General features: G+C 43.1%; 1 protein-coding gene and 1 long non-coding RNA gene across 8 annotated transcripts; one reads left to right on the forward strand and one right to left on the reverse strand.

The window, feature by feature from the left end:
- Nucleotides 1-368: 368 nt before the first annotated feature.
- On the reverse strand, nucleotides 369-17,369 carry CDV3 (CDV3 homolog). Of its 5 annotated transcripts, XR_003922617.2 has the most exons (6): nucleotides 16,859-17,367; nucleotides 14,723-14,802; nucleotides 12,424-12,560; nucleotides 11,202-11,364; nucleotides 2,458-2,534; nucleotides 369-952 (listed from the first exon to the last, which is right to left on the reverse strand). XR_003922617.2 is itself a non-coding variant. In XM_030008323.2 (5 exons), the coding sequence occupies exons 1-5, from the start codon at nucleotides 17,102-17,104 to the stop codon at nucleotides 2,510-2,512; spliced, it is 651 nt and encodes a 216-aa protein (XP_029864183.1). In that variant the 5' UTR covers nucleotides 17,105-17,367; the 3' UTR covers nucleotides 369-2,509. The 5 variants fall into 5 exon arrangements, 4 of the variants coding, with proteins under 4 accessions (XP_029864183.1, XP_029864182.1, XP_029864181.1 ...); XM_030008323.2 differs by having other exon boundaries at nucleotides 369-2,534; XM_030008322.2 differs by lacking the exons at nucleotides 369-952; nucleotides 2,458-2,534 and adding an exon at nucleotides 2,545-3,127 and having other exon boundaries at nucleotides 16,859-17,366.
- A 197-nt stretch (nucleotides 17,370-17,566) lies between these two features.
- LOC115339705 lies at nucleotides 17,567-23,152 on the forward strand. 3 transcript variants are annotated; one of them, XR_003922806.2, is made up of 3 exons: nucleotides 17,576-18,520; nucleotides 18,953-19,378; nucleotides 19,974-23,152. It is a non-coding gene; the product is annotated as an uncharacterized LOC115339705 (long non-coding RNA). The 3 variants fall into 3 exon arrangements; XR_003922805.2 differs by having other exon boundaries at nucleotides 17,567-19,378; XR_003922807.2 differs by having other exon boundaries at nucleotides 17,567-19,374.
- The last annotated feature ends 510 nt before the right edge of the window (nucleotides 23,153-23,662 follow it).

The following is a 23,662-nucleotide window of genomic DNA, read 5'->3' on the forward strand; positions in this document are numbered from 1 at the left end:
CATTTTAAATAGGTGTGGATGTCAGTAGGTGAGACTTAAGGGTCCTGTGACTTTATTGTATTTTTTTTTTTTTTCTTCTTCCCAGTCTGCAGAAGAAGCTGCTGTGGAAGGGTAGTACTGTTATTCTTGCTTTGCAGATAAGAAACCACTCCCTTGACCCACTTAGCTAAGCTTTAAAGAAGCCTTGGAGCTGTGCAGTTCCTGCAGCTGCTGTGAATCCTGGGGGCAGGGTAGAAGGGGAGCAGCTAACATTGGACACACACCAGCCCCCCATGAAACCAGCATGCTGCTGTCCCTCACACCAACTGCCGCTGCAATGGCTTGCAGTTGCCGAAGAGACGGGGGAACAAAATGACAGCAAGACAAACTTGGAGGTATAAATTCACTTGGTGCTGTCAAGATAAATTTATTTTCTTCAGCTTTCTTCACAGGAAACATCACAAAAGTGCTTTACAGAGTTTGATACTGTTACTCTAACATGGGACAAAAGGACAACAGGTGTGTGCACTGCACAGTTAGAAGTTGTCATATGCAGAAGCCATGATAGGTAAACCAGGGTAAAAAAAATCTACTGACAAAAAAATATATATAGTTCAGGTTCTGAACTTAAATTATGACTATAAACATACAATTATATAAATATACAGGCACCATTAGGTTCCTGTGTTAACTGTGGGGGCCACACAGGGATTCTCAGGAGTAGATCATATTGTACTCTACTTTGCTGAAACAGTGTCTGCTGTGCTCAGTGGGCTCACAGCCAACCATTTTCCCAGGCAGACACTGTCCTTTCTTTCGCACTACAATAAGCACTCAAAATGGCTTTATCTTCTTTTCTTCAGGTTAAGTGTGGTGGCGAGACATTCTGGTACATTGCTAAAAGCAAATTCAGTTCCCTATTTTTTCACTTACAGAGATGTCCTCTTACTATTCTTCACTCAGTCATCTCTTCCTTAAAAAAAAAAAAAAAAAAAAAAGCCTTAGGCTAGACCCTGCTGTCCAGATAAGAGAGTTTTGTTTGAGCTAGCATGTTACCAGTCATGCAACCCTACTCTCTTTCATAGCTGAACCGCGTTGTACTGTGACCAATGCTACTGCCTTCATTTGGCTGTATTCTGTGGGAATTAGGCTCCCATGTAGCTTTTGAGGGTCTAGGTTTAAATTCTCCAAGGAGATCACATTTACTTGCTAAGCAATTTTGCAACAGATGGAGCCATGTTTGTGATGCTAGAGCCCTGACTGAAGAAATACAGCATCACCAAGACTCAGCAGTTCTTGCTTATAGAGCTGCTTTCTAAAGATGTGGTGAATAATTCAGGCACCTGACTAGAAATCCTTGGCATGGTAATAATGTAGATGAACAAAAGAAGAAGGGAATAGTCTAGAGGGTGAAGAAAGGTCAAATCAAGAGATTTTTGTTGGGCTTTGAGTTGCAGAAAAAGCAATTAGCAGAGCCAATTATCTAGAAAACACCGTCATGCCAGTTTACAAAACCAGTTTGCCTTTTACCCAATTCCCAGATTAAAGACACAGTGCACAGTCAGAGAACTATTCACGCCTGAAGGTTGCTGGGTGGTTAGTAAGTAACACAGTATGGATTTACAGCGTCAAGACAGGGCTTTGGTGAGTGTAGCAGCAGAGATGAGTCAGATGTGCAGGAGAGGGTATGAACAACTGTCCAATCTTGCTGCAGCTGCTGTATTCCCCCCATCCCCCTCAGAAGTAACAAAAAAACCTCAGCTCCAATTTGCCAACTTCATAAACCCCCAGCAGCCACAGTTCGTTTTGGCAGAATACTAGTAACTGCTGTAATAGAACACCTAACAGATACCATTTATTTGGATGCAAAATCCAAGGTACATTCTTCTCAACCACATATCACTATTAGTCCTGGAAAGCAGCTGTTCTCTGTGACACAATATTCTGATAGACAATGCAGCTCTTATGTGGTAGGCTATACACCCCAACAGGCTTGAGTCTTCCCTTACAACACCTCCTTTGTATTTATAAACGTAGCACTACTGGTAAAAGCAGTCAGCACTTAAAGACTTAACCTTAAAGTACAAGATGAGATGTGAAGAGATGAAACAAACCACAAAGACTAAGCCTCCCCCCCCAGTGTTGCTGCACTCATCTTCATCTCAAAACCTGTACTCTCCTTTCCATGTCCAGCTACATACCACAACAGGTACGTTAGACTAAGCATGGCTGGTTGCTGGTCAGGGACCAAGTAATACATCTGCTTCATCTCTGCCACAAAGAGCAGAGTAACCCAGAAATTGAAAACAAGTTTGCTCTGGGCTTGTTCACTTGCGCTCAATTCTGGCTGTTGTATCTAGACTTCAAGTGAGAAGATCTCAAATCGAGTTTTAATGAAACTGATCTCAAGTGACAGAAATAACTCCACAGAAACCAATGAAGTTAAGCTCTGGGAGATCAGATTCACATATGCTTTACCTGTTTCTCAATGCATTTGTTCTCTTGTATCAGCCTGTTTTTATGGTTTGAATCATGTTGTTATGGTTGTACATACTCTGAAAGAGATACAGTATAAGTGATTTATTTTAATTAAAAAAAGGAAGCTTATGACAACATTTTAACTAACAGTTTTCTGTAGGCAAATTATTTGGAATAAAACAGACAGTTACAACTCGATGACTTCAATGCTGTAACTGAGCTAGAATGAAAATCCAATACAGAAGATAGGAGACAAAAAAACAGAACAGAAAAGGTCAGATTGAGTAATAGTTAGTAAGAGCATGCCATGCCAATCACTGTAAGAAGAGTGAATTACATACATGAAACTGAAGGCTTCAGCGTATCGGATGGCAAAAGCCAATGCCCACAGAGAATCACCAGGTTTGTCAGCACTGGGGAAGATGGCGATTGCCAGGGTAAGCTAACTCACTCTGTAAACATGGCAATTCAGTGGCAAGTGAATGTCAACAGAAAATAAACCCAAGGCAATGAACACTGGAAAGGCTTTAAAACCACTCATACATGCTCTGGTGGATTCTGAATTAGTTGTGATCTTTCAAGGGGACGATCTAGGCATCACCATGGACAGCTTGATGAAGACATCTGCTCAATGTGTAGTTGCAGTCAAGAAAGCGAATAAGATGTTAGGCTGTATTAAAGACAGAACAATATGGAAAAATATTACAGCATGTATTTCTCTTAGAGGTCCTCAATGAGCATTTGCTGTTTCATCAGCACCTTAAAAAAAGTGACATATTAGAAAAATACATTCTCTTATGAGAATGGTAGAAGCAGCTCTTCGCAGCTGGAAAGACAGTAAGACCAAGGTAGTTTATTTGTTAGGAGGGGAAAATTGATGATATACATCTTAAAAGTAATTCTCCTCCCCACCATATAGGGGACACACATCAAAGTAATTTTAAGCCACCTACCAATCTGTTGACCTCAATATCACTCGTCATCATCATCACCCTAAGTATTCCAAAAAGCCCCCTGTGTTACTCTTTAATGCTTATTATTCAGCTAGTTAAGCATTTCCTCTGAAGCAACCGCAATAGTTTGTTGAAATTTAACAGTAATCTTTCCTGACAGAGAATTGCCACGGCTAATGCACATTAACAACTCTCTTAGAGGTGCTGCAATGATAAAAACGTCAGTAAGAGAAGAGAGCTGCTGCACCTCATCTCTGTCCAGTACCCGCCAGAGGTCTGACTTGTCTGCCTGCATGCCACCGTCATATTCTCTGCTTCTATTTGGAGACCCCCTGTAAAAGCTGAGCGATGAACCTTGAAATCACCAGCAACAGCAGACAAGGACATATTTGTAAAAATTGTTTCTTCCTGTTCCTTCAGCTACAGTTAACTGATAAAATGGGAGGTAACAGTAAATAGGGTAATCACCTCTACTGGATCTGTATCCCCTCCTCTCCTGCCCACCCCTCTGCTTCCCCCTCTCAGCTCTCTCTTCTGATCATTTCTTTCCTTTATCTGTTTCACAGAAACCTCTCCATGGGCAACTATTTCCTTTTCTTTTATTCCCTTCATCTCTTTCCTCCACAGCCCGCCTTCTTACCAGATTTTCAAAAGTTTTGAAGTTAAGATTACTCTCTCTCCCATGTTTCAACTGTACCTGCATGCTACTTCAACTTAAATATGGGAAAGGATAGAGTAGGACAAATGTGTGTTTATATGTGGAGAGGGGAAGAAAACTACATTCCTACTACAAAATACCACTTAGTATCCTGACACAAATACATACTTTCAGGAGTGAACATTTCTAGTTCACGTAATTCAAACAAACTTTAAAACAGCCACATTATAAGAGATGGCTATCAACTGTGAGCAGGGTTTTATTTCAGTCATGGGGTTTACAAAATATAGCAATATTGATTTTAATGTATTTCACATAAAAACAGAAAGCCTCATATTAATATACCACTCGGGCTGCACAGGTAATTAAAGAGAGGAAATACCAGTTAGAGTGCTCAGCCTGAACTTTTTCCTTACCCATACATACTAAAATAAGTCTAATTACATAATACTTCAATAGAACACATATTACATTCTGTAGAAATGAGCCTTTCCCAAAGTAGTACTAAAATACTGTAATGAAAGCTAATATAAAGATCTTTTAACAAAAATTTTTAGTCCTCTGTAGCACCTTCCATTGGCCCCAGCCCTCGACAACGAACAGCTTTGGCCTCACAACACCCCTGTGAGGTAGGTTGTTGGGTTTTTTGGTACAGCTGGGGAAACTGAGGCAAAGTGAACCTAAATTACTTGAAGTTAACACAGCAGCTCAGTGGAAAACCAAGGCCAAACTCCACTCTGCTGGTCCTATGCTCTTGCTACAAAATGGGCTTGCTTCTCTTCAGTGCCCGCAGTTGTTTTAGATGATAACTTTCCATTCCAGTGTTCCAGATGCACTGCTTTTTCTGGTGATTCATTAATAATACTGTGATATGGTTTTAACATTTGTGTTCTGGCTAAGCAGCCCATTGAACTTCATTAACCTTACTATATCAACATATGTTCTAAGCAACTGAACATAAACCCATGACATACGTACCATTAGAAGATGCTTCACAAAGCAGGAAATGTCTTCATCGCCATTTGAATTAGTGTCTCGGCTTTTTATCATGCAGAAGTGAAAAGCTTTCTTAAGTACGAAACAAGTTATTTCCTAATAAGATTGCTGAACTATCTTGGAACTTGTCCCTTCTCGGCTCTGTCTTTAGGCAACTGGTTAGACAGCTTTGTACCAAAGCAAAATTCTACCTTCTCTGGACAGGTTTTCCCGATTCTTTCCTTTAAAGGGATGCCTTCCCCAAGTACTGAACTTCAAACACTTAGTTGCTGATTTGAAGTTAGGTGGATCTGCCACTTGTGAAAGCAGCACTGACCCACGCAGCACTTCTCCTATCCAGCCACTCGCACTCTGCTCCCTACCTCAGGCTATGCATTTAATACTATCATTTAGAAAACAGCCTTCCTAATCCCTCTCTTATACCTCCTGTGTTTTATTCCCATAATTTCCACTCTCTCTAATTAAAAAAAAAAACGCAAAACTTCCTTTCTGTTTTATTTCACTTCAAACAGAACTACATTTGGTGCTTCAGAAGCCAAACTCTAGATACAGGGTAGACAGACTTATCCGAATCAGGATTGGACTCCTCAGTTCTGTTTTCTGCTGTCATTTCTTCCTCCATCTGCTAGAGCTTGCAGGTTCTCATGTGAACCCTGATACAGACAAGCTGACTTTTTAACTTCTGAAGAATTTATCAGCAAATGTATGTCAGATTCCCTCCCCCTTTGTACGTACCTAATTTATATATCTGAAATTTAAATATGCATGCTCTTATTTTCTTGTATTCCCAAATAAAGCCCCTATTTACCATTAAAACCAATTTGTGAAATTAAAAGCTGAAAACAGAAGGGGATAATTTGGGAACTAAATTACAGTCAGGCAACAAAACCTGGATTGTGGCTATTCATACGTATTTTTAAGCACTTGAGGTGTTTTTGGTAAAATTTAGTTTCTTGGGCCTCTGATACAAATTGGTCATGTAAAATATGAGGTATTCATTTCTCTGACCATGTCAATATTAGAAAGAATAATATTACTACCTTGTAAATAAGCACCTTTTAAGCACATGAAGCCCTATTAGTCTAAAAAAAGAATCATCTGCTCCGTTTTAGTCAAGGTATTTGACAGAAAACCACAAGCAAGTTTAGAACCGCTCAACCAAGCTGAAATTAGAAAGACAAAAGAACTACTGCAAAAGCTCAGATAAGCAAACTCCAAGATGTGCAGCCCTATCAAATTTGTATTGTGTTTACTTGACCTAAACAGCACAGGTGTCTCAGGCATGTTGTGGTGATGAAAGAGTTTCCAAGAGCCACCAGATGCAGTCAGGCACTGTAAACCCTTGTCCCTGTGGAGTCAGGTCTCTAACACAATTTGTACCATTAAAAATTCATCAATTCCTAAATTTTGTAAGAGTTACTTTGGACATGACTGGTAAAGCTAGCTACGAAGACAAAACTGAAGTAGCAGGACACACGTCACATTTAGTTGTCAATTCCTCTTCATTTCTGAGCAAGATTAACCAGGGCAAAGCTGAACTGGGCGGGAGGGTGGGGGTGGGGTGTGAGCAAACCTAGTCCTCTCTCACATTTATTATCAGAGCTCAAGTAAATACAGATGCCAGATTCCTACAGTGGGCATTTGGGAAGTCCAACTTTATTAAAATTATCTAGGTTTTGGCATTTTAACATTCCTTAAATACAGACTGTATCACCAAGAACCACAAATCCAAGTTGTTCCTTCCCCAGTAAGTACTAGACATTTAAATGTTCTACTATATGCCTGTGTTTTTATTTTAAGCCAGAGACAGTAAAATGGAACCTTTAAATTGGAAGTTAATAACTAACCACCATAAAAGCATGTTACAGGTTAGGTTAGGAAGTTCCTGAAGCGGCACACAACTGCATTTCACTGACTGGTACCAAGAATCTCGTTTCTACAACTGACAATCCTTCACTTATGGAATGAGCCTTCAACAAGGATTTTGAAGGAATGAAGTGGACATTCTTAGCATGCCTGGAATGAATGCAATAACAAACCAGATGAAGTTGGACTTCAGAGTCGCAAAAGCATACTGAGCTTCCACAGAGGACTGACTTTGAAAATTTCAGGCATGCAGAACAATTAATTGTTACAAGGAAGATACTGACAACTGGCATTTTGATAGTTGCTGGCAGCGGTATTTAACACTAGAAACACTTTAAATTAGTTTAACATTCTGTACTATGGAAACTGCTGCATTTCTGCTTTTTTTTCCTTTATGCCTCTAGAAAGAACGTGGAATGATATGCTTAAGAAAAGCCCCCAAAATAACACCTCTAGTTATCAGTAGCTGATGGACTCCAGTGACAGTAACCATCCAGAGGGGCTTTTTTGTTTGGTTTTTGGGTTTTTTTTTTTTTTCTATTCTTTAATTTAGCAGAGCTACTACCAAGTGAAAAGCAAATCAAAGCTTCATTCGTACTTAATTCACAATCTCAAACCAGTCCTAGATGGTGGGAGTAAGAAGACACTGACAGGTAGCAAACTAAACTTCTATGTATAAATAAAAGCCATACTCATATGCACTGCTATAAGCTCTCAAACATAGCCCACCTGACCATAAGGCTGACTACCCACTCCACGGCCTGTCCCTTAAGAGATCCAAATGCTCTGTGTTTCCTTAGCTGTTGTACAGTCATAAGCTAGAACTAAAGGTAAAGATTCATTAGACTCCAGAATCCATGTATATTTCCATTTTATTTGATTTGAAACTGTTACAGGGTTTTCTTGAACTGCCAGAATTCATGCCCAAAACCTCAAATAAAGACGGTACAATGGACAGTCTCATCTACCCTTCATACAGTAGACTAAAACTTGATTCATGTGCATTGGTGATCTCAATCACTTTAGAGCATCAGGAAAAGTGTTTTAAGACTTCACGTTTCTACCGCATCAAGTGACATGTCCATTTACCATGAATTCCACAGAAATCTTTAGTGACAAATCAACAGTTTTGCTGGCAAAAATGTTACTTTCAAGGAAGATACATGGCTCAGAGTCCAAGGTATTGGTATCAGTCTTTCAATGGGGTTTTGTTTCCAAATGAAGTCTCCAATTTTAAGAACAGTCTCATGAGCCCTCTCTTTAATAGCAGCTTCTAGCAGAAGTTTTAGAGACAGTTAACTCTGCAAGGGCAAGGCCAGTTCTAGTCTGTGCACAAAAGAACCAGGTGAAACCCCAGCCCCACTGAAGTCAACAGCAAAATTCCCATTGGCCTTAGAGAAGTCGATTTAAAGCGAGTCAGCGGTTAGTCAAAGGGAACCCAACCAGGCAATTCCTGCACTACCCTCATCTTCTGCACATACACACTACTCCCACACACATAAGCAAGTTTTGTTTTGTTCCCTTGTTTTTCTTGCCATTGGCAACTCTTATAGATATTGGGTCTATTTTTTGGCATTTACTCTGAGAAACCTCAACACTGGAGCACACCACTATCATATTTCATTTTGCTTCTGGTGTAACAATTCAGAGAAGACAAAAACAGTTACAGCAGGACACTTTTGGTACTTGACAGGTTTCGTTCATCGAATCAAAGTTACAGGCAATGTCCTATATTCTTAGTGTATCAGTGCCATTTTGCCTACTGCCACTAAATTAAGTCAGAGATGACAACTTAAAGAAGTCACTGCCCTCCATTATCACTAAACTTCCTGACTTTGAATAAAGACCTTTTATGAGTTTTAGTTAGAGAATTTCTGCCTCAAAAAGCCTGCATGCTTCACAGAAGTAGCCAAAGAAATAAGGCTTTCCAGCTCTAGTTATCCCTCTGCATACTAAGTTATTTTAGTTATCAAGTAACCATTACTCTTCACCAAGCAAATAACTTTTTAATAGAGGAGAAATTTTTATCTAGTATCACTACTGCCACATATCTCATTTTTAACAATTTCTGAAGACTGTAGTTGGAGTCTGGATACCTCTGTGTCAAATCAAAACTCGTCAGTCTTAGTGCTTTAGGGTGAAAAAGACAAACCTCATGACGAAAACCAAAATAAACCCTATTTCACTACAACATCTCATCATTATTTAAATATACTGCAATTTGATACCAGAAACAAGGCAGGTTTGTTTTTTTTTTGTGGAGAATAGAAAAAAAAAAAAGCTTAAACAGACAACTGTGAAAACGGCTAACACAAACAGACCATTCAAACCCATCATTCCTCAAATCTGATACTGAATGAGTTTTAATTTGTTTTGCAGTTACTTCAGTACAGCTATCTAAAAAGGTAAACAAACTACAGCTCTGTTATACTTGGATAGTATGAGTGGTATGGTACGCTCCAGAAGTCTCTAGCAGGCTATGGCTACACGACAGGATTCCTCAGAAGGGGAACAGAATAGGTTTGTCATTAAGGTCACTTAAATCTTTGTTATAGCAAATTGGAACCAAATGGCTGACTTCTGCAGGATTTCTGACAGGAATCCAGTAGAGCTGGTTTCAAGTTTCAGGTGGCCACTAAAACAGCTGTAACCTTCTCTTCCAGAAGTTGTGATCCACATGGTGTCCACAATGAGTGCAGCAAGTCTGAGGTAGTCAACCTTTACGAAGGCTCAGTATCTGAACATAAAAAGATTTTGAAATGACCACTGGCTGCAGGTATCTTTCTGAGCAATTAAAGAACACTGATGACTCTTGTTCAATCATTTACATTAATTTGCCCCACATCCAATGGAGAAGTTGTAACATATTATGCTTCCATAGTGCAGGAGAACCAATCACTTACGCCAAAGTAGTCTGCACTTGCTGCAGTAGATCCAGCAGAAATAAGGTGGCATGTTCATCATAGCCGTTAGCTGTAGTTTAGTTACCTTAGTAGAAGGGTTACCAAAAAAGCATTCCTTAATTGTACTGTGTATGCAGCTCTACTGATCCCCAAGCACAGCATACTGGTTGTCTAGCTGAAGTTTAAGTGCCTGGTTTTTTGAGACCTCATCCCTACCTCTAGTTTTGTGTTTTACTACTTCAAAGCTCTTCTCCATTTCTTTATCCCTAAGGGAAAATAAATGTAATCAGTAAATATCTTATCACTAGCTTGTGAGTTGTGAATTTCTAGTCGATTTCCACCCCATCCCAACAAAAGCATTATGAACACAGAACACTAAGGTCCAGAGTTTTAACAGAACAGCCAAACATTCCCAAAGCAAATCTTGTAAAAACCTTATCTCCAGAGTCAAGCTCATCACCCAGTACAATTCAGATTACATTCTAAATTTCAGTATTAGCATTCTTAAAAGTAAATTTAAGCACATTTATGAAAAACAGGTTTTAGAAAGCAGAAGTCCCTTTCTAGAATGCTCAGAGTTTCATCTTAGCTCAGTTTGCACCATTCAAACCCTAAAGCATCAATGACAGCATGTCTCATTTGCCAAGCAGACAAAGCCACACACACACAAAAAAGAAGAAACAAAGCTTCTGCTAGGCTGTATTAGTCAGTAACACAGCAATCAGAAAAAACAAACAAACAAAAAACCCCAAACCCCAAGTGAATTAGGTATTGGCCTAGCTATCTCTTCTGTAGGGAATGAGGTTATGGGGAGATCAGGACTCAAAAGCAGGATGAGACTCAAGTCTTCAGCACCCCAAAACACAAAACACTTCAGCAAAACTGGGGGGGCTCATTGTAAACCACAGCTCAGACAGCAAGTTTATTGATTTATATTTGTATTAAACCCCATTCCTCCATTTAAGTTACTGTCACACCTCTAGTGAGAAGGCAGTGTGCTCAAGACATCCTACTCATGCCTCCTGACAGTAGTAACACAGAGCCTCACCATGGCTAGTATCTCAGGGAACCAGATGCTATCAAGCGCAGAAATATTCTGCTTCAGGGAAATCCTTCCGCAAGTCAGCGATAAGGTAACTGGCAGTCTTGCTTGGCTATCTCACTGGGCTATGTCCTATGAAAGTTATTTCACGGGAAGCCCTTCCGAGAGTTGGAAAATACAGCTAAGACCTCTCCCATATCTCTTTGCCAAAAAGAATAATTTCTTAGTTATTTCCTTCCTCTATGAAAGATTCAGGCTTAAGCCCTAAAACAAAGTAACAACTTGGAGTAAGCAGTTAAAATAGGGACTTAATGGAATGTACTTACTTCCGACTGTCTACAAGCTTGGCGGTGGACTGCAGTGATGGAAACTGCGTATCGCTATAGATTTCTGGTGGTCCTTGCTGTGCTCTCCGTGGCCTGCCACCCTCCCTGGCACCAGGTGGCCTGTATACACCACCAGTCTGAACTGGTTCTGGGGTTTCTGTAACTAGTTATAAGAACAAGATTTAGACGAGAGAGTAAGTTTGCATTCATATCTGAAAAAAAACCCACAAATAAAAAAAAGAATCTTACAAGTATGTTTTGCACCTTTTAAAGTGCTGGAAGCAAATATTTTAGACAAGGCAGGAAATCAGGTGTCACATAATTTAACATATACTTAGTAGTCAAATTAAAATATGGCTCCAGTATACTGCCTTACAAAGTTCAGGGAATCAAAACCACTGATGAGGACTTCACGTCCCTTATTTACAATTTATTAGCAGCTTATATTTAAAACTAGAGATTTAAACACATAATTATGTATTTGCCAAATCTTATTTAAAGCACCTCTCCAGATACAGAAGAGAATATCCAAATAGTTCGTATTTAAGGTAACAATCTACAATGAAACAACACTGATTACTTAACTCTACCTCCTTGCCTATACAAACAAGAAAACACACAGCAGGCCACTTTTCAATGAATTTCTCAATGGAAGAGAATAGTCTGAACTCAGATCACAGCTAAGTAGTTTATCTCCGTTGATACTAATAAACTGTATTTAATCAAAACTGAAGTCCTATCCCAGTTCAAGAATCAATTTTGCAATGTCATGTTCTCTGTACCAGAGAACTGATCTGAAAAGCGTACTACTAACCATGGAACCCTACTCAAGAACTGCCATATCAGACATCAAATATTGGATAAACATCCACTTAATTGTCAAAGCAAAATTTTTAGATCAGCAGAAATGCTTCAACAGATATTTTGCAGATTGCAAAGTAGAGGGATCTCCTTCAAAGATGGAATGCTCCCCCACCCCCTTTCGAAGTCAAAAATAAAAATCCCTCCATTCATGTTTATTTAAAGAATCTGACAGTACTATCAATTCAGTTCCTCAGATCCCTTCACGGGAAAATTTCCTCATTTGCTACTAGGCCAAACAAGCCATTAGTATGTTATAAGGTGCCTGAATAGGAACTGCTCCTTGAGCTCTACCCTCTGAGCAGCTTAATTCAACCCGATACACTTCTGATCGGAAAAAAACAACTCGAGTTAAATTTACCAATTGGTTCAACGACAGGTGCTGGTGCAGGAGCTGACTTGTTCCAAGGACCAGATGATCTGTCTACACCACCACCAGTCTCCTCCCAGTTGTCACCAGGTTCTTCTCTTTTTTCACTTTCATCATCTTCTTTTTCACTATAAAAGAGAAACGGTAAGCAGCATTTTACAAACAGATGTTTAAGATTTGCCAGAGATTACACAATCGCCACAGACAAGATTTCACGGCTGCTGTGCTGAAGATACTAGATTTAACCAAGCTACATTAGTCCTGTAACCGTCGTATTAGTACTTCCACCTGAACAATTTTTGGCACACTGCTACACAACTTGGCAACTGAGAAGGAAAAAAGTTCTTAAAAAAAGACAAATTCAAACTGTACTAAGTGAAATAAATTGATTTCTTATTTTGAGCTTCAAGACCTTTCTCATCCTAAGAGAGTCATGCATTTGGAAGTGATGAGAAGAAAAAGCAGGAAAGCGCTACAAGTCCAGCTTCCATAAACTGCTTTAGTCAAGAGGAAGAAATTGTGGAGAAGTAGTGACAGAAAGCAAGTCCTGAGCTCCCTTTCCCTATAACCACAACCACCTGAGAAACACTCCTATATTACCCATACAAATATCACCTACAAACCAACTCAGATTTTTTTTTTTTAAGGAGGCAATCAAAAAATACAGACAGAAAAAAATGCCATTATTTGAAGATAAATCCTATGCAAAAGCCTGACTGTATTTTATTTAGACTATTTGATTTTGCACAGAAATAGTCGGAGACTCAAAATAATTTGCTAGACAAAGCTCGTACAGAAAGCAGTGTGGTATAATGGGACATACATGGAGAGTGAGGCTGTTAAAAAACCCAAGACACTGATCTGAACAGCAGCAGCAAAGTGTGAATACAGAAGTTTATAATACACCAAATCCTACTAATCATAATCGGATAAGCTTTCTGTATAAGTAATAATCAGAGAACAGTTAAAAATACCTATCATTTCTGAAAATTAAGCAGCCTTTCACTGTTCATCCAAATACAGTAACAATCATAGTAAGCTGGACCAAGGGCCTAAACACATCACTATCCTATTTTAAACTACAGTCAGAAGCAGATGCCTACCGACTGGCTAGAACAGAGTAAGTATACATAACATCCCACCCCCACTCGATACTCTGTGTCTTATTTTCAGCAAAGAGATCTCCAGAGCTGGGTAATTTATAACCTCCAGTGGGTTTTTCTTCCATTTACTTCTCCACTCTCCCCTTGAATCCACTAACTGAGCGGTTACAAAATCCTGTGTCAGAAACTTCCACATGCCTGAAAATCTGCCACAGCATCAAAAGCATTCAGAATGCCAGCCTTTGTCTGGAAACTCAAAGTACTCGCTTTCCAATCAAACAGTACTAGCAGTCTGTGAAGCAGCAGCCCACTTGTTACTTGTCCATTCATACGTGCGATGATCTGCTGCGACACTTCAATGGTACAGAGAGGTTGTGGACCAAAGACGTGTAAACGGCCTAAAAGAACTAGTTAACTGAAGTTAACTAACTAGGGGAGGGGAAGTAAAAAAAAAAAAATTAAAAAAAATAATCAAAGAATACGTAAGACCTGCTCAAACATTTAGCAGAAGCAAGCATCTATTGCACTGGTTACAGGTAAGATGATTTTAAGATGGCATTATTCTGAACATCGTCAGTACCTGGACAACGAGGATTATGTGACATTCTCAGTCTAAGACTAAGGTCCTGATGAAATGTTTTTCTTAACCAGGACAGACTTAAGTAGACTTACTTTGGACCAGACTACAGGAACAATCTAATGAAAAAGCAAACAAAGAATCTTGGATGAGAGTTATAAATGCAGTCCTGTGGGATCTTGTCATGGGATACTAATTTTAACAACTATATTTTTGGGTTTTTTTTTAAATAAAAACGCAATGGTTCAGGAATTCACTCCCCAAACTGATTCAGATTCAGATGCTGAATAATGCTTAATAAACTGAGTCAGATACCCTTTCAGGGGTCAAATGATTCAGTGAGAGTTACTATGCTGCACTCCTCTCTGAGGAATTCCAACTTTACTATCTTTATGGAGGGGAATGTTAGGCATTTGTAATAAAAATCTGAGACCCAACCAAAACAGAGGGACCTAGAATATCAACAGAGGTTTAGAAAATAAAGAGAATGTCGGCAGAAACACATCAAACCTCTGTTTAACTGGACTCCATGAAGGCACTCTGAAGAAAGAACGTAGTTTTTAGACATAGGTAATGGTTATACTGGAGAGAAAAAGAAAAAAAGTAGTACCTTATTTGCATGGACTGAACTCTAAGACCACTATAATCAATTTCTTCCTTTTGCTCAAACTCCTTCCAATCATCCTCTTCCTGTAAGAGAAGAAAAATTATAAGCTGTTACCATCTTTACATTGAAGACAGAAAAGAAGAATGTAATTAAGATAATACAAAGAAAACTAAGAGTGAAGGTGCAGTTCCATAGGAAACTGATCCGTGTGCATCAATGCCAAGAGGGGAAAGGATTCCACTCGCTCCTCCCCTAACTTACTGTATGTCATCTAGGATGCACTTGTGAGCCGACTTTAACTCACTAGAACAGCTAAGAAATGCCCAGGCAAAAAAGTCATTCAAGTGAAAGAAAACCGCATCATCACAGTAAAAATCCAGCGGGAAGCCAAGGGACGACACAAAGTAGGGAATAAGACCATGCAATCAAGACCAGGCAAATACAAGGGCAAGACCTCTCCCTTTTCCTAACAGTAAGCTTTTATGACAGCTTGAATGCACATGAAGCTTTAGATTTGCTTTTCCATTACCTATATCAAGAGACAAACAGTAAAGAACATTTGGAATAGCTTAGAGCATTTATGACAAAGATTAATATTGGTACATTTAACTCTTCCACATTCACAACCACATTTACAGCCTTTCTTGTTTTCTTAATAATGTTTCTGTAATAGTGAAAAGGTCAGCTTCAAAACCACAGCAATCTTTGTACACAAAAATAGCAGAATACTAGTCTTTGGAGAGCACCACTTTAAGGTTTTAAGACGGGAGGTTGATCACGTGTTTGGGGACAAGAGGGACCCACCTAAGCGGAGCTGTCCTACGGTGTAATCAGCAGATTCTGGGGTTATTAAGGTAGGCCAGAAATGGAGCAGAACAGAGAAGCAGTCCTCCCATGTTTCTACTCGCAGCTTTAAGACACACACAGTCTAATTAGTAGTTTACATAATTCCTACACCCTACATGAAATGCAGTTAAATTGCTTTAAATGCAAAGACCATGCAAGCAAGGTCTGCCGACGGTATAGCCCCCTTTCTGCTGAACAGCTGGGAACGCAGCTTCTTGCGGGAGCCCTGTCCTAGGATCTTCTACATTATCAACCTCTAGCAGGAACTTTTTGACATGCTTTAAAGCAACGGCAGAAGTAGAAAGTGACCTCATGTTACTGCACCGTATGCTGAAGATTCAGTCTTTTGGAAGAGCGTGAGTCTACAGCTCTAAAATGTTTTGAGATTTCTTATATTCCCATCTCCATGGAAACATCACAGTTTCCAAACTAATGTGCCTTTCACATTTAACGATCTTCATTTCTAATCCAAGCGCAAGCTTCTGTCAAAATCAGACGCTATTTGACAAGCAACTGAGCAGAAGAGTAGCTGAAAGGTTACCACTGACCTTGGTCTACTTAGAAAGCTACTGCAGGTGTCAAGCTTCTCAAGTTAAACGCCATCAGGAAACAGCAGAGCATTTCTTAAAATTCGTTTTAAAAATCTACAGCTCATGACCAGCTGTAAGGCACCAACTCAACTATGAGCACTTAAGCTTCTCTCGCACTCTCATCGTTTCACTGTAATACGGTACAAGAAAATTGCTGGCAGTGAAAAACCCTTCCTGGCAGGAAGGCAAAGAGCTCGGCGTGCTTCGCCTGCAGAGCCAGGGGACCTCATCGCCAAGGTCCGCAGGCCACACGCCACAAACCCAGGTGGCCGACGGAGGCCACCTCGCCACCTCCGGCCGCTGCCCTGCGCCAACACCCGCAAACCAGGGAGAGCTGGGCAGAACCGAAGCCGCAGACCGGGAACCGGCACCGCTCTCACCGCCCCCCCTCCCCGCGCCCTCCACGCCGGTACAAGCCGCCTTCCGAGCAGAGGCCGGGGCGGGGCGGGTGTGAAATCCGCCCGGCCCGGAGCCCTCCGGCCCTTCCCGCCCAGTGGCAGCGCCCGCCCGCCGGCTGCGGCCGTCCGCAGGGCCGGGGGGGGGGGGGGGGGGGGCGGCGCCGCTCCCGCGGGCCGGCGCGGGGCGCCCCCTGCCGGCAGGAAGGCGCCGCCCGGGCCGGCGGAGGAAGCCGTGGCCCTCCCCCCGCCCCGCCGGAGCGGGCCCGCTCCCCCTCGCCCCCGCCCCCACCCCGTACCGGCCGCACCTTGGTCGCCGTCTTGGCGGAGCCGGCGTTGGAAGAGGCGGCCCCGGAACCGCTGCCCTCAGCTGGGCGGGTTCCCCCGGCCGCCGCCGCGGCCGCCCCCGCGGCGTTCGAAGCGGGGTTGGAGGCGCTGGAGGAGGAGGAGGAGGCGGCGGCGGCGGCGGCCCCTCGGCTGCTCTTCTCCTTCCGCTTCTTCTTGTCCCGCTTGGCGAAGAAGTCGTCGAGGCTCCTCTCCTCGGTCTCCGCCATGGCGGCCGCTCCCAACGGCGGGGCGAAGTGTGTGGGGGGGGGGGGGGGGGTGGAGGGGCGTCCCGGGCCAACAGGTGAGCCCCGCGCAGCGGCGGCGCGGCCTCCCGCTGCCTGCCGCCCCTCGCAGAGGGGAGCGAGCGCGGCCGCTAACGGCTGCAGCTGGCCGGGCCCGACACGCCCGGCGGGAGGAGGCCTCCGCGCCCCACGCTGGCGGCCGCCGCCTGACACGGCCCGAAAGAGAGGAGGGAGGAAGGGAGGGTAGGCGGCCCGCCGCGGGGCCGGGCTGAGGAGGGAGGGGGCGGAGCCTTCTAATCCCTGCCGCGCATGCGCCCCGGCGCCCCGGCCAATGAGCGGCCGGGGAGGAAGTGCCTGCCGACCAGTCAGAAGTCTCTAGGGGCAAGCCGCCTGACGTCGCGGCGTGAGAATGCGCGACGGGCGGGGAGGCGGCGGCGCGGCTGGGGATTGGCTGAGCCGGGCGGGGGAAGGCGCGCGGGGGTCGGTTGGGCGGGGCGGAGGGCAGCCCGGCGCGTGCGCCCGGAGGCCGTTCCCCCTCGCGCGCCGGCCTCCGCCGCTTCCGCCTTCCCCTGAGGAGAGCCGGCGGGGCCCGTGGGCGGGCTGGCAGCTGGGTCGCGACCGGCCGGGGCTCCTCGGGAGACCGTCGGCTGCTCCCCGCGCCGGGGCAGGCCCTTCCTGGGAGCCCCGGTGGGGTGGGGGGGGGGAGGGGCTGTCCCCACGGAGCGCCGTGGGAGCCGCTTCCGAGGGGCCGAGAGGGCCGCTGGAGCGGCCCCTGCCTTCAGCCAGGCCTCCCGGCTCCGGGGGCTTCTGGGCCGGCCGGGTTCGTGCCCCGCTCCCCACCCTGGAGGCGAAGTGGCGTTCGCTCTTAGCGTGGGCCGAGACGACTAAGGCTCTTCCCGCCCCCCCGCCCGCGCCCGGGAAAGGGCCGTGCGCTTACACTGTCGTGGTAAAGGATGCGAGGAAGTAATTGAGCTTTCAGCTGGGAAGTGGTGTGGTTGCGTGAGTAAGGCTTGAAACGCCGCTCTGTCTGGGATGTCCGGACGTGCCGGCGTGAACTTCCTAGCTGCCTTCCTGACCCGTGGCGAAGTATCTGCTGGGAAACAGCCTTCACAGGGGCTGTCTGCAGGCTGTCGCCTCTAGCTTTGTGTACTGTAGTGACCTTTAGCTCTGGAAAACCAAACCACGGGTGTTTAGAAAGTTCACCGTGGCTTCGAAATGCATTCTCAAAAGTTTTGAGGCAGGACATCTTGAACAACAGCCTCAGGCTGTCATGAGTCATAAACAATTACATGAAACATTGTTTCTGATGACTGACTTTGTTGGTCAGCCACCAAAAGGAGATAGATGTTCCTGCTGCTAAAGTGTGAGCCCAAACGAGAATTACCTGTCAGATAAGCATTGGTTTGTATTATAATAATATAAAAGCAAGCATGTTTGTACTCCTGATTTATTTACTATTATTTTATGCTTTGTAATATTTTCTTTTGAAATCATTACATACATATGTATATATTAAGATATAAATGAAAAGTTTTTCTGGACTTTGGAGAGTGTTTGACAGTCTCTTTAATCTGTGTCCATGAAAATACTGTTATTTAGTGTTTTCTATCCATAATTCTCAGCTTCTTTGAAGAAACAGGGGAGGTGCCATTGTCATATTGCAGAAAGAGGTTAAATACTCTATGTTTTCGTGAAGCGTTTTGTAGCAGTAACTGAATCTCTACAGTCAAATGTTCTGCATTTGGGAGATTTGTTACAATCCATTTTTTATGTCTGTCATGCTGCGTTCTTCCTATATTTCTCACCTACCCTTGACGTTCTGGGCGCTTACAGGATTTGATCCCCCACAGAGCAGGCCCTGAGAACTAAAAATTGCAAGGACAACAGTTCATCTGGTAACACTGAGAATGCTGCGTGATCACTGACTCTTTCTATTTCGTGATAGAATAATTACTGATGTAGAAAGCAAATTCGGTAGCCAAGTCTCATTTTCTGTGTGTGCTTGGTGCACCTGGGCTCCTCTCCTACTCCCTTCGGTGGATAGAAGGTCGCGTGGAAGATGTGACACAGGAGAGCTCAGCATGAAAGTGTGTTTGACGTTCCTTTTGTCGAAGTGCTGTCTTCCCTTGCGTTTGTACTCCATTACTGCCCAGGAAGCTGACATACCTCCGCACTGCACCATGCTGTGACTTGCAGCCTCAGCACTGATAATAATATGCAACTAAGCAGACAATTTGTATCCCTCAGCTTTTGTGGTAGGTAAGCTAACAACGGGCAGTAAGTACAGTGCTGTGTCTGATTCTGAGCTACACTTTTTTTGAATTTCAGCAGCTGGTAAAATATTTTTATTGCATTATTATGGATAACCCTTAGTATCAGGCTGAAGACTGCGAACCTGTTGCCTTTTTGCTGTTTTTAGTGCCTGCGTCACTTGTCCCTTGCAAACACAGTACTGCAAGGCTGGAATGACCAACTCTGGATTAGAAACTTAGTACCTGTCAGGAGCAGAGTACCAAGAAACATTTCAGCTGTTATATCTAGAACAGACTTAGTGGAAACCATGGAAGATAGCAGCAACATTTTAGGCCTCGGAAGGCTTAGATCCAGATTTAAAGACATGTCTCAGTTGGCACTTTAAAGGAAGTATTAGTTATGCAGTTATGCTTGGATTTGCCTCCCACCTCTGGTTTTATTTTTATGTGAAATTGTGAAAATGTGCTGATGCAGAGCATTTGTAGTTCTCTGTGAATGCGTTGCTTTAGCTTTTATGGTTAAGATTGTTGCTTTGTAAAATATTAGATGCAGGAAAAAAAGGTCAGTATTTCTGTTTTTTCTTTTCCTCTCTCAAATTCAGCAATCCTCAATACTTATGCAGAGGACACCTGGCTGAAGAATGGCTCGCAGGCATGGACTGGCAGAAGTAATGTTTGTAATGCAAGGAATATATCCAGAATGCCACATCGCTGTGACGGGAGCATGAGCTCAGCAGACGGCTTTCTTTTGTACTACATGTCACTGTCCTATGTGACCAACCTTTGGCAAGACACAGTGCTCTGAATGCCTCTGCTCAGGTGCATGTTTACCCGAAGGACTCCAAGGACTTTGTCTCCTTCCTCCCCCACGTTAGCCGTGCACACTACAGCATGCCTGCTGTGGCATACAGTGGTGTCCATCCACCTCTCATCTCCATCCTCCAGCTATGATGAGTCTTGCCATGATGCTGTTCCCTGTCCTTCTTGGTGCCTTTTATAAAGATGGAGGAATGAAGCACTGCTGCATGTAGCGGAAATGATGCAGCAACCACTATTTATGTGGGGAAACTGGAAAAAGGAAAGCCGAAGTGAGTTGTGGGTGATGATGCAAATCCTGGGCAAGAGTGAGGAGCAGACTTCTATTTCCAGTCACCCTGTGTTTTGTCTTACCCTTGTTTCTTCGTACCTGATTATCTCTGTTCTGCGACATGAAGGTGATTGATAGCACTGCAAACTGCTTTGACATTTGCAGAGCACAAGCAGGGGAACACTTCATTCGATAACTCTTAGACAGGTGCCTGCTTAAGGAAATTGGAGAAGGTGCCCGTAGGTGCAGAACAGCTTGCAGAAGGGTTCTGGTGGAGTCATTGCCACAGCATGGGCCCTGGTTCTCTTCAGGAGTTTAACCTTCCTATCAGCTTTGGGGAGCTAAGAGTTTGCCGTAATTTCAGACCTCTACAGCCAGAAGCATTACCGTGCCCCTTTCTCCACCAGCAACTGCCAGCTGAAAGCAGGCAGTGGTGGCAGCAGTGCATGCTGTTTTGTTGAAATACTAAATTTTACACAATACCAGCTTGAAGTCACCTTAAAAATAATTTTTTAACCATAGAAATAGTATAATAATGCTTATGCTAAAATGTAAACAGTAGGATGATAGGCCAGAGTACCAGTTCCTAGCTGGTGGGGTATGCTGCTACTCAGTGTGAAATCTGAAATAAAGCATGGGCTGGCACGGGGCTGGCACCCTCTGCTTCCCCTGAGGATGCAGCAGCATGTGTTCAAGCTGTGGTGCAGAAGAGGCTGCACCTGGCTGAGGAGGAAGATGAAGTATGCACGTGGTTTGACAGTACAGCTAATCCGACCTAGTGACTAGCTGTTGCCAAGGGGGGCGGCTGTGTTTTACAGCCCTGACTAGTCTCTTTCCCCACTCCGTCCCTGTGCTGCTACTGGTACATGTCTGACCCTGCAGTGGCCTGACTGAGGGAGCTGAGTGGCAGGAAAGTTTCCCTGCATTTTGCAGGGCTAATTTTCTGCTGATTTTGCTTCCTGAACTGTCTCCTGAGACATCAGACAGGTGTTGGTGCTAACGCAAAACAGGGTGATGGGAAGGCATAGCAAGTGAGGGGGAGTAGAAATACCCTTTTATGCAGCAGCTGGCTGTTAGATTGTGTTTTCTGTACCCTCTGACTGAATCCTGAGTCCTCCTAACAGCAAATGTTACAAATGCCTATGCGGAAATACGGGTGTGAGATACATACTGTAGTAGGAGATAATAAAATCTGCTTTTGGTTTTCTTAGGAAAACCGGTTGGAAACGTGTTAACGTGTATTTAATATAGCAACTGCTAAACTAGAGGATAAATATAAAGATAAATCAGTTTATTAACCTTAGCACTGACAAATAGTCATGAAAGCCATTAGTCTTTCATGGTCTCAGTCTCCCATCTCGCTGGGATGGTGAAGACCATTAACGCTTAGGTAGCGTTCAGGTTGGCAAGGCATGCTGGAGGGGCTTCGCAGCTAGCTCGGTAGCTAGTGGCAATCTGTGTAAAAGTAGAGATTTCTTCACAAGACTGTTAGTAGGAAGGCACTTTGTTTTAGAAGGGCCAGATGTGCTACATTTGACTTCTGATGAGCTATTTGCAAAAATAATCTTTTAGTGGCTTTTGGTCTTTGCTAGGGATAGAGAGAAAAGCTACTGGAAATTCATTATTTATGCTTAGATGCTTCCTTCTTTTCCAGCCGTTTCCCCGTACTGGATTACCTTGATGATTTTGCAAGAAACTATTTCCATTCCAATGAATAAACATCTCAGTAGGAATCTAATTTAATTTTTATGAAATATGCTGGATCTTTTGAACCTACGATCCAGGTTTTGCTGGAACAAGAACTTGGAATGGCATATAAGAATCTTTAAAAAATCCTTCCTTTCACATCACAGTATGATTGTAGACTCATAATTTCACCAGGTTTATCTCTGTGACAGTTTCACAGTGGGATGGCCAGCAGTGTTTTTTCGTACCTGAAGCATCACTAGAAAATAATGAAGAGATCTGATGTCGCACTGTGTATTTTTGTGCTATACGATTCATTTGATTCTTTATAGAAGCTGCTGTCTATAATTACAGCACACTTGAGACAGAAAGAACACCTGAAAACTTATCAGGGGGCTGCTATGAAGAAATACACAAATCATTTGTAAATTCCCTCTTCTTGCTGAAATCTTAGAGAAACTGTTGTCTCTTATGTGTCAGGAGTGAGGGGGAGGTTATGTTTCACTAATGTCAAAAAGTGACCGTTCCTAGATAGCGTCTAGTTAACAACAGCCCGAGGGTCTGTGCCATCTCATCGCTTGTACCACCGTTTATGCACATTGTCTCTCATCATCACTATTCTTGATGGAGTCTCAGCTTGATAAGTTCTGCACTGATATGTAAGAAGGTGTTATCGCTGCTCTGAGGAGCCTGCATTCTGTGAGAAAAAAGGGGAATCTGTCATCATCTGCCTTTCTTTTTTGGTTGTTGTTGGGTAATCTCTTAATCCAGTAATATTTTGATCAAAACCTTGCAGGTGGTACATGTCAAATGGCCTTTTTGCAGCGATTAAATGAGGAATTGTTTGTCAAGTAACTGTATCAGGAAGGATTTTCCATGTGTGGGGGAATGTGCAGGGAAAGGCCTGACAACCCTTGTGTGCTGATTCCTGTTATTCACTGGTGGATCAAGTATAGTGGATTCAGAGTGTATTTGATTTTATCAGTCATTAAAACTGTTTCAATTAAAGATCAAGATATCTGCAGACTACCTCATATATGCTGTATGCCATTATGTTCTCTCACATACGCCATTTCTCAGTAGTCTTTGGAGTCCAGTTAATGAACTGTGTTGTCACCCTGTGTAACCGTTGGTACTGTAAAGTCCTAATCCAACAAACACACGTATGGCCAGCTTCGTTCCTGTGCAGGGACTTGAGAAGGAAAGCCAGCCATCTACCTAAGATTTTATGTGATAGGGACCACGGTTCATTACGTTCTTGGAAAATGCAGGATCCATCTTGGCACTTTATGTGACCATACTGCAAATGCAATACAGTGAGGATATCAATATTTAAAATATAAAAGGAAGTCAGAAGTGAAAGATGGCAAATCTTTTTCATCATGGTAACACCAAAATAAGAGAAACTACCTAGGGTCACTCACATGTTGATGCTATGCAGATGCCTGTTCAAAAGAAGTTTGGCCAACCTGCATTAAGGGGTGTTGATATCAAAAGCAAGCCAAGCATATAAAAACA

This window comes from Aquila chrysaetos, chromosome 3 (genome assembly GCF_900496995.4).
Source record: "Aquila chrysaetos chrysaetos chromosome 3, bAquChr1.4, whole genome shotgun sequence".
NCBI lineage: Eukaryota > Metazoa > Chordata > Aves > Accipitriformes > Accipitridae > Aquila > Aquila chrysaetos.

What these genes read in the sequence shown, in the direction of transcription:
- CDV3 (XM_030008321.2), bottom strand. Translation starts at nt 17,104, where the DNA reads ATGGCGGAGACCGAGGAGAGGAGCCTCGACGACTTCTTCGCCAAGCGG. An exon ending in GTTCAGTCCATGCAAATAAG is followed by an intron (nt 12,561 to 14,722) that starts GTACTACTTTTT and finishes TCTCTTTTATAG; the next exon opens with TGAAAAAGAAGATGATGAAA. An exon ending in AAGCTTGTAGACAGTCGGAA is followed by an intron (nt 10,100 to 11,201) that starts GTAAGTACATTC and finishes ATTTTCCCTTAG; the next exon opens with GGATAAAGAAATGGAGAAGA.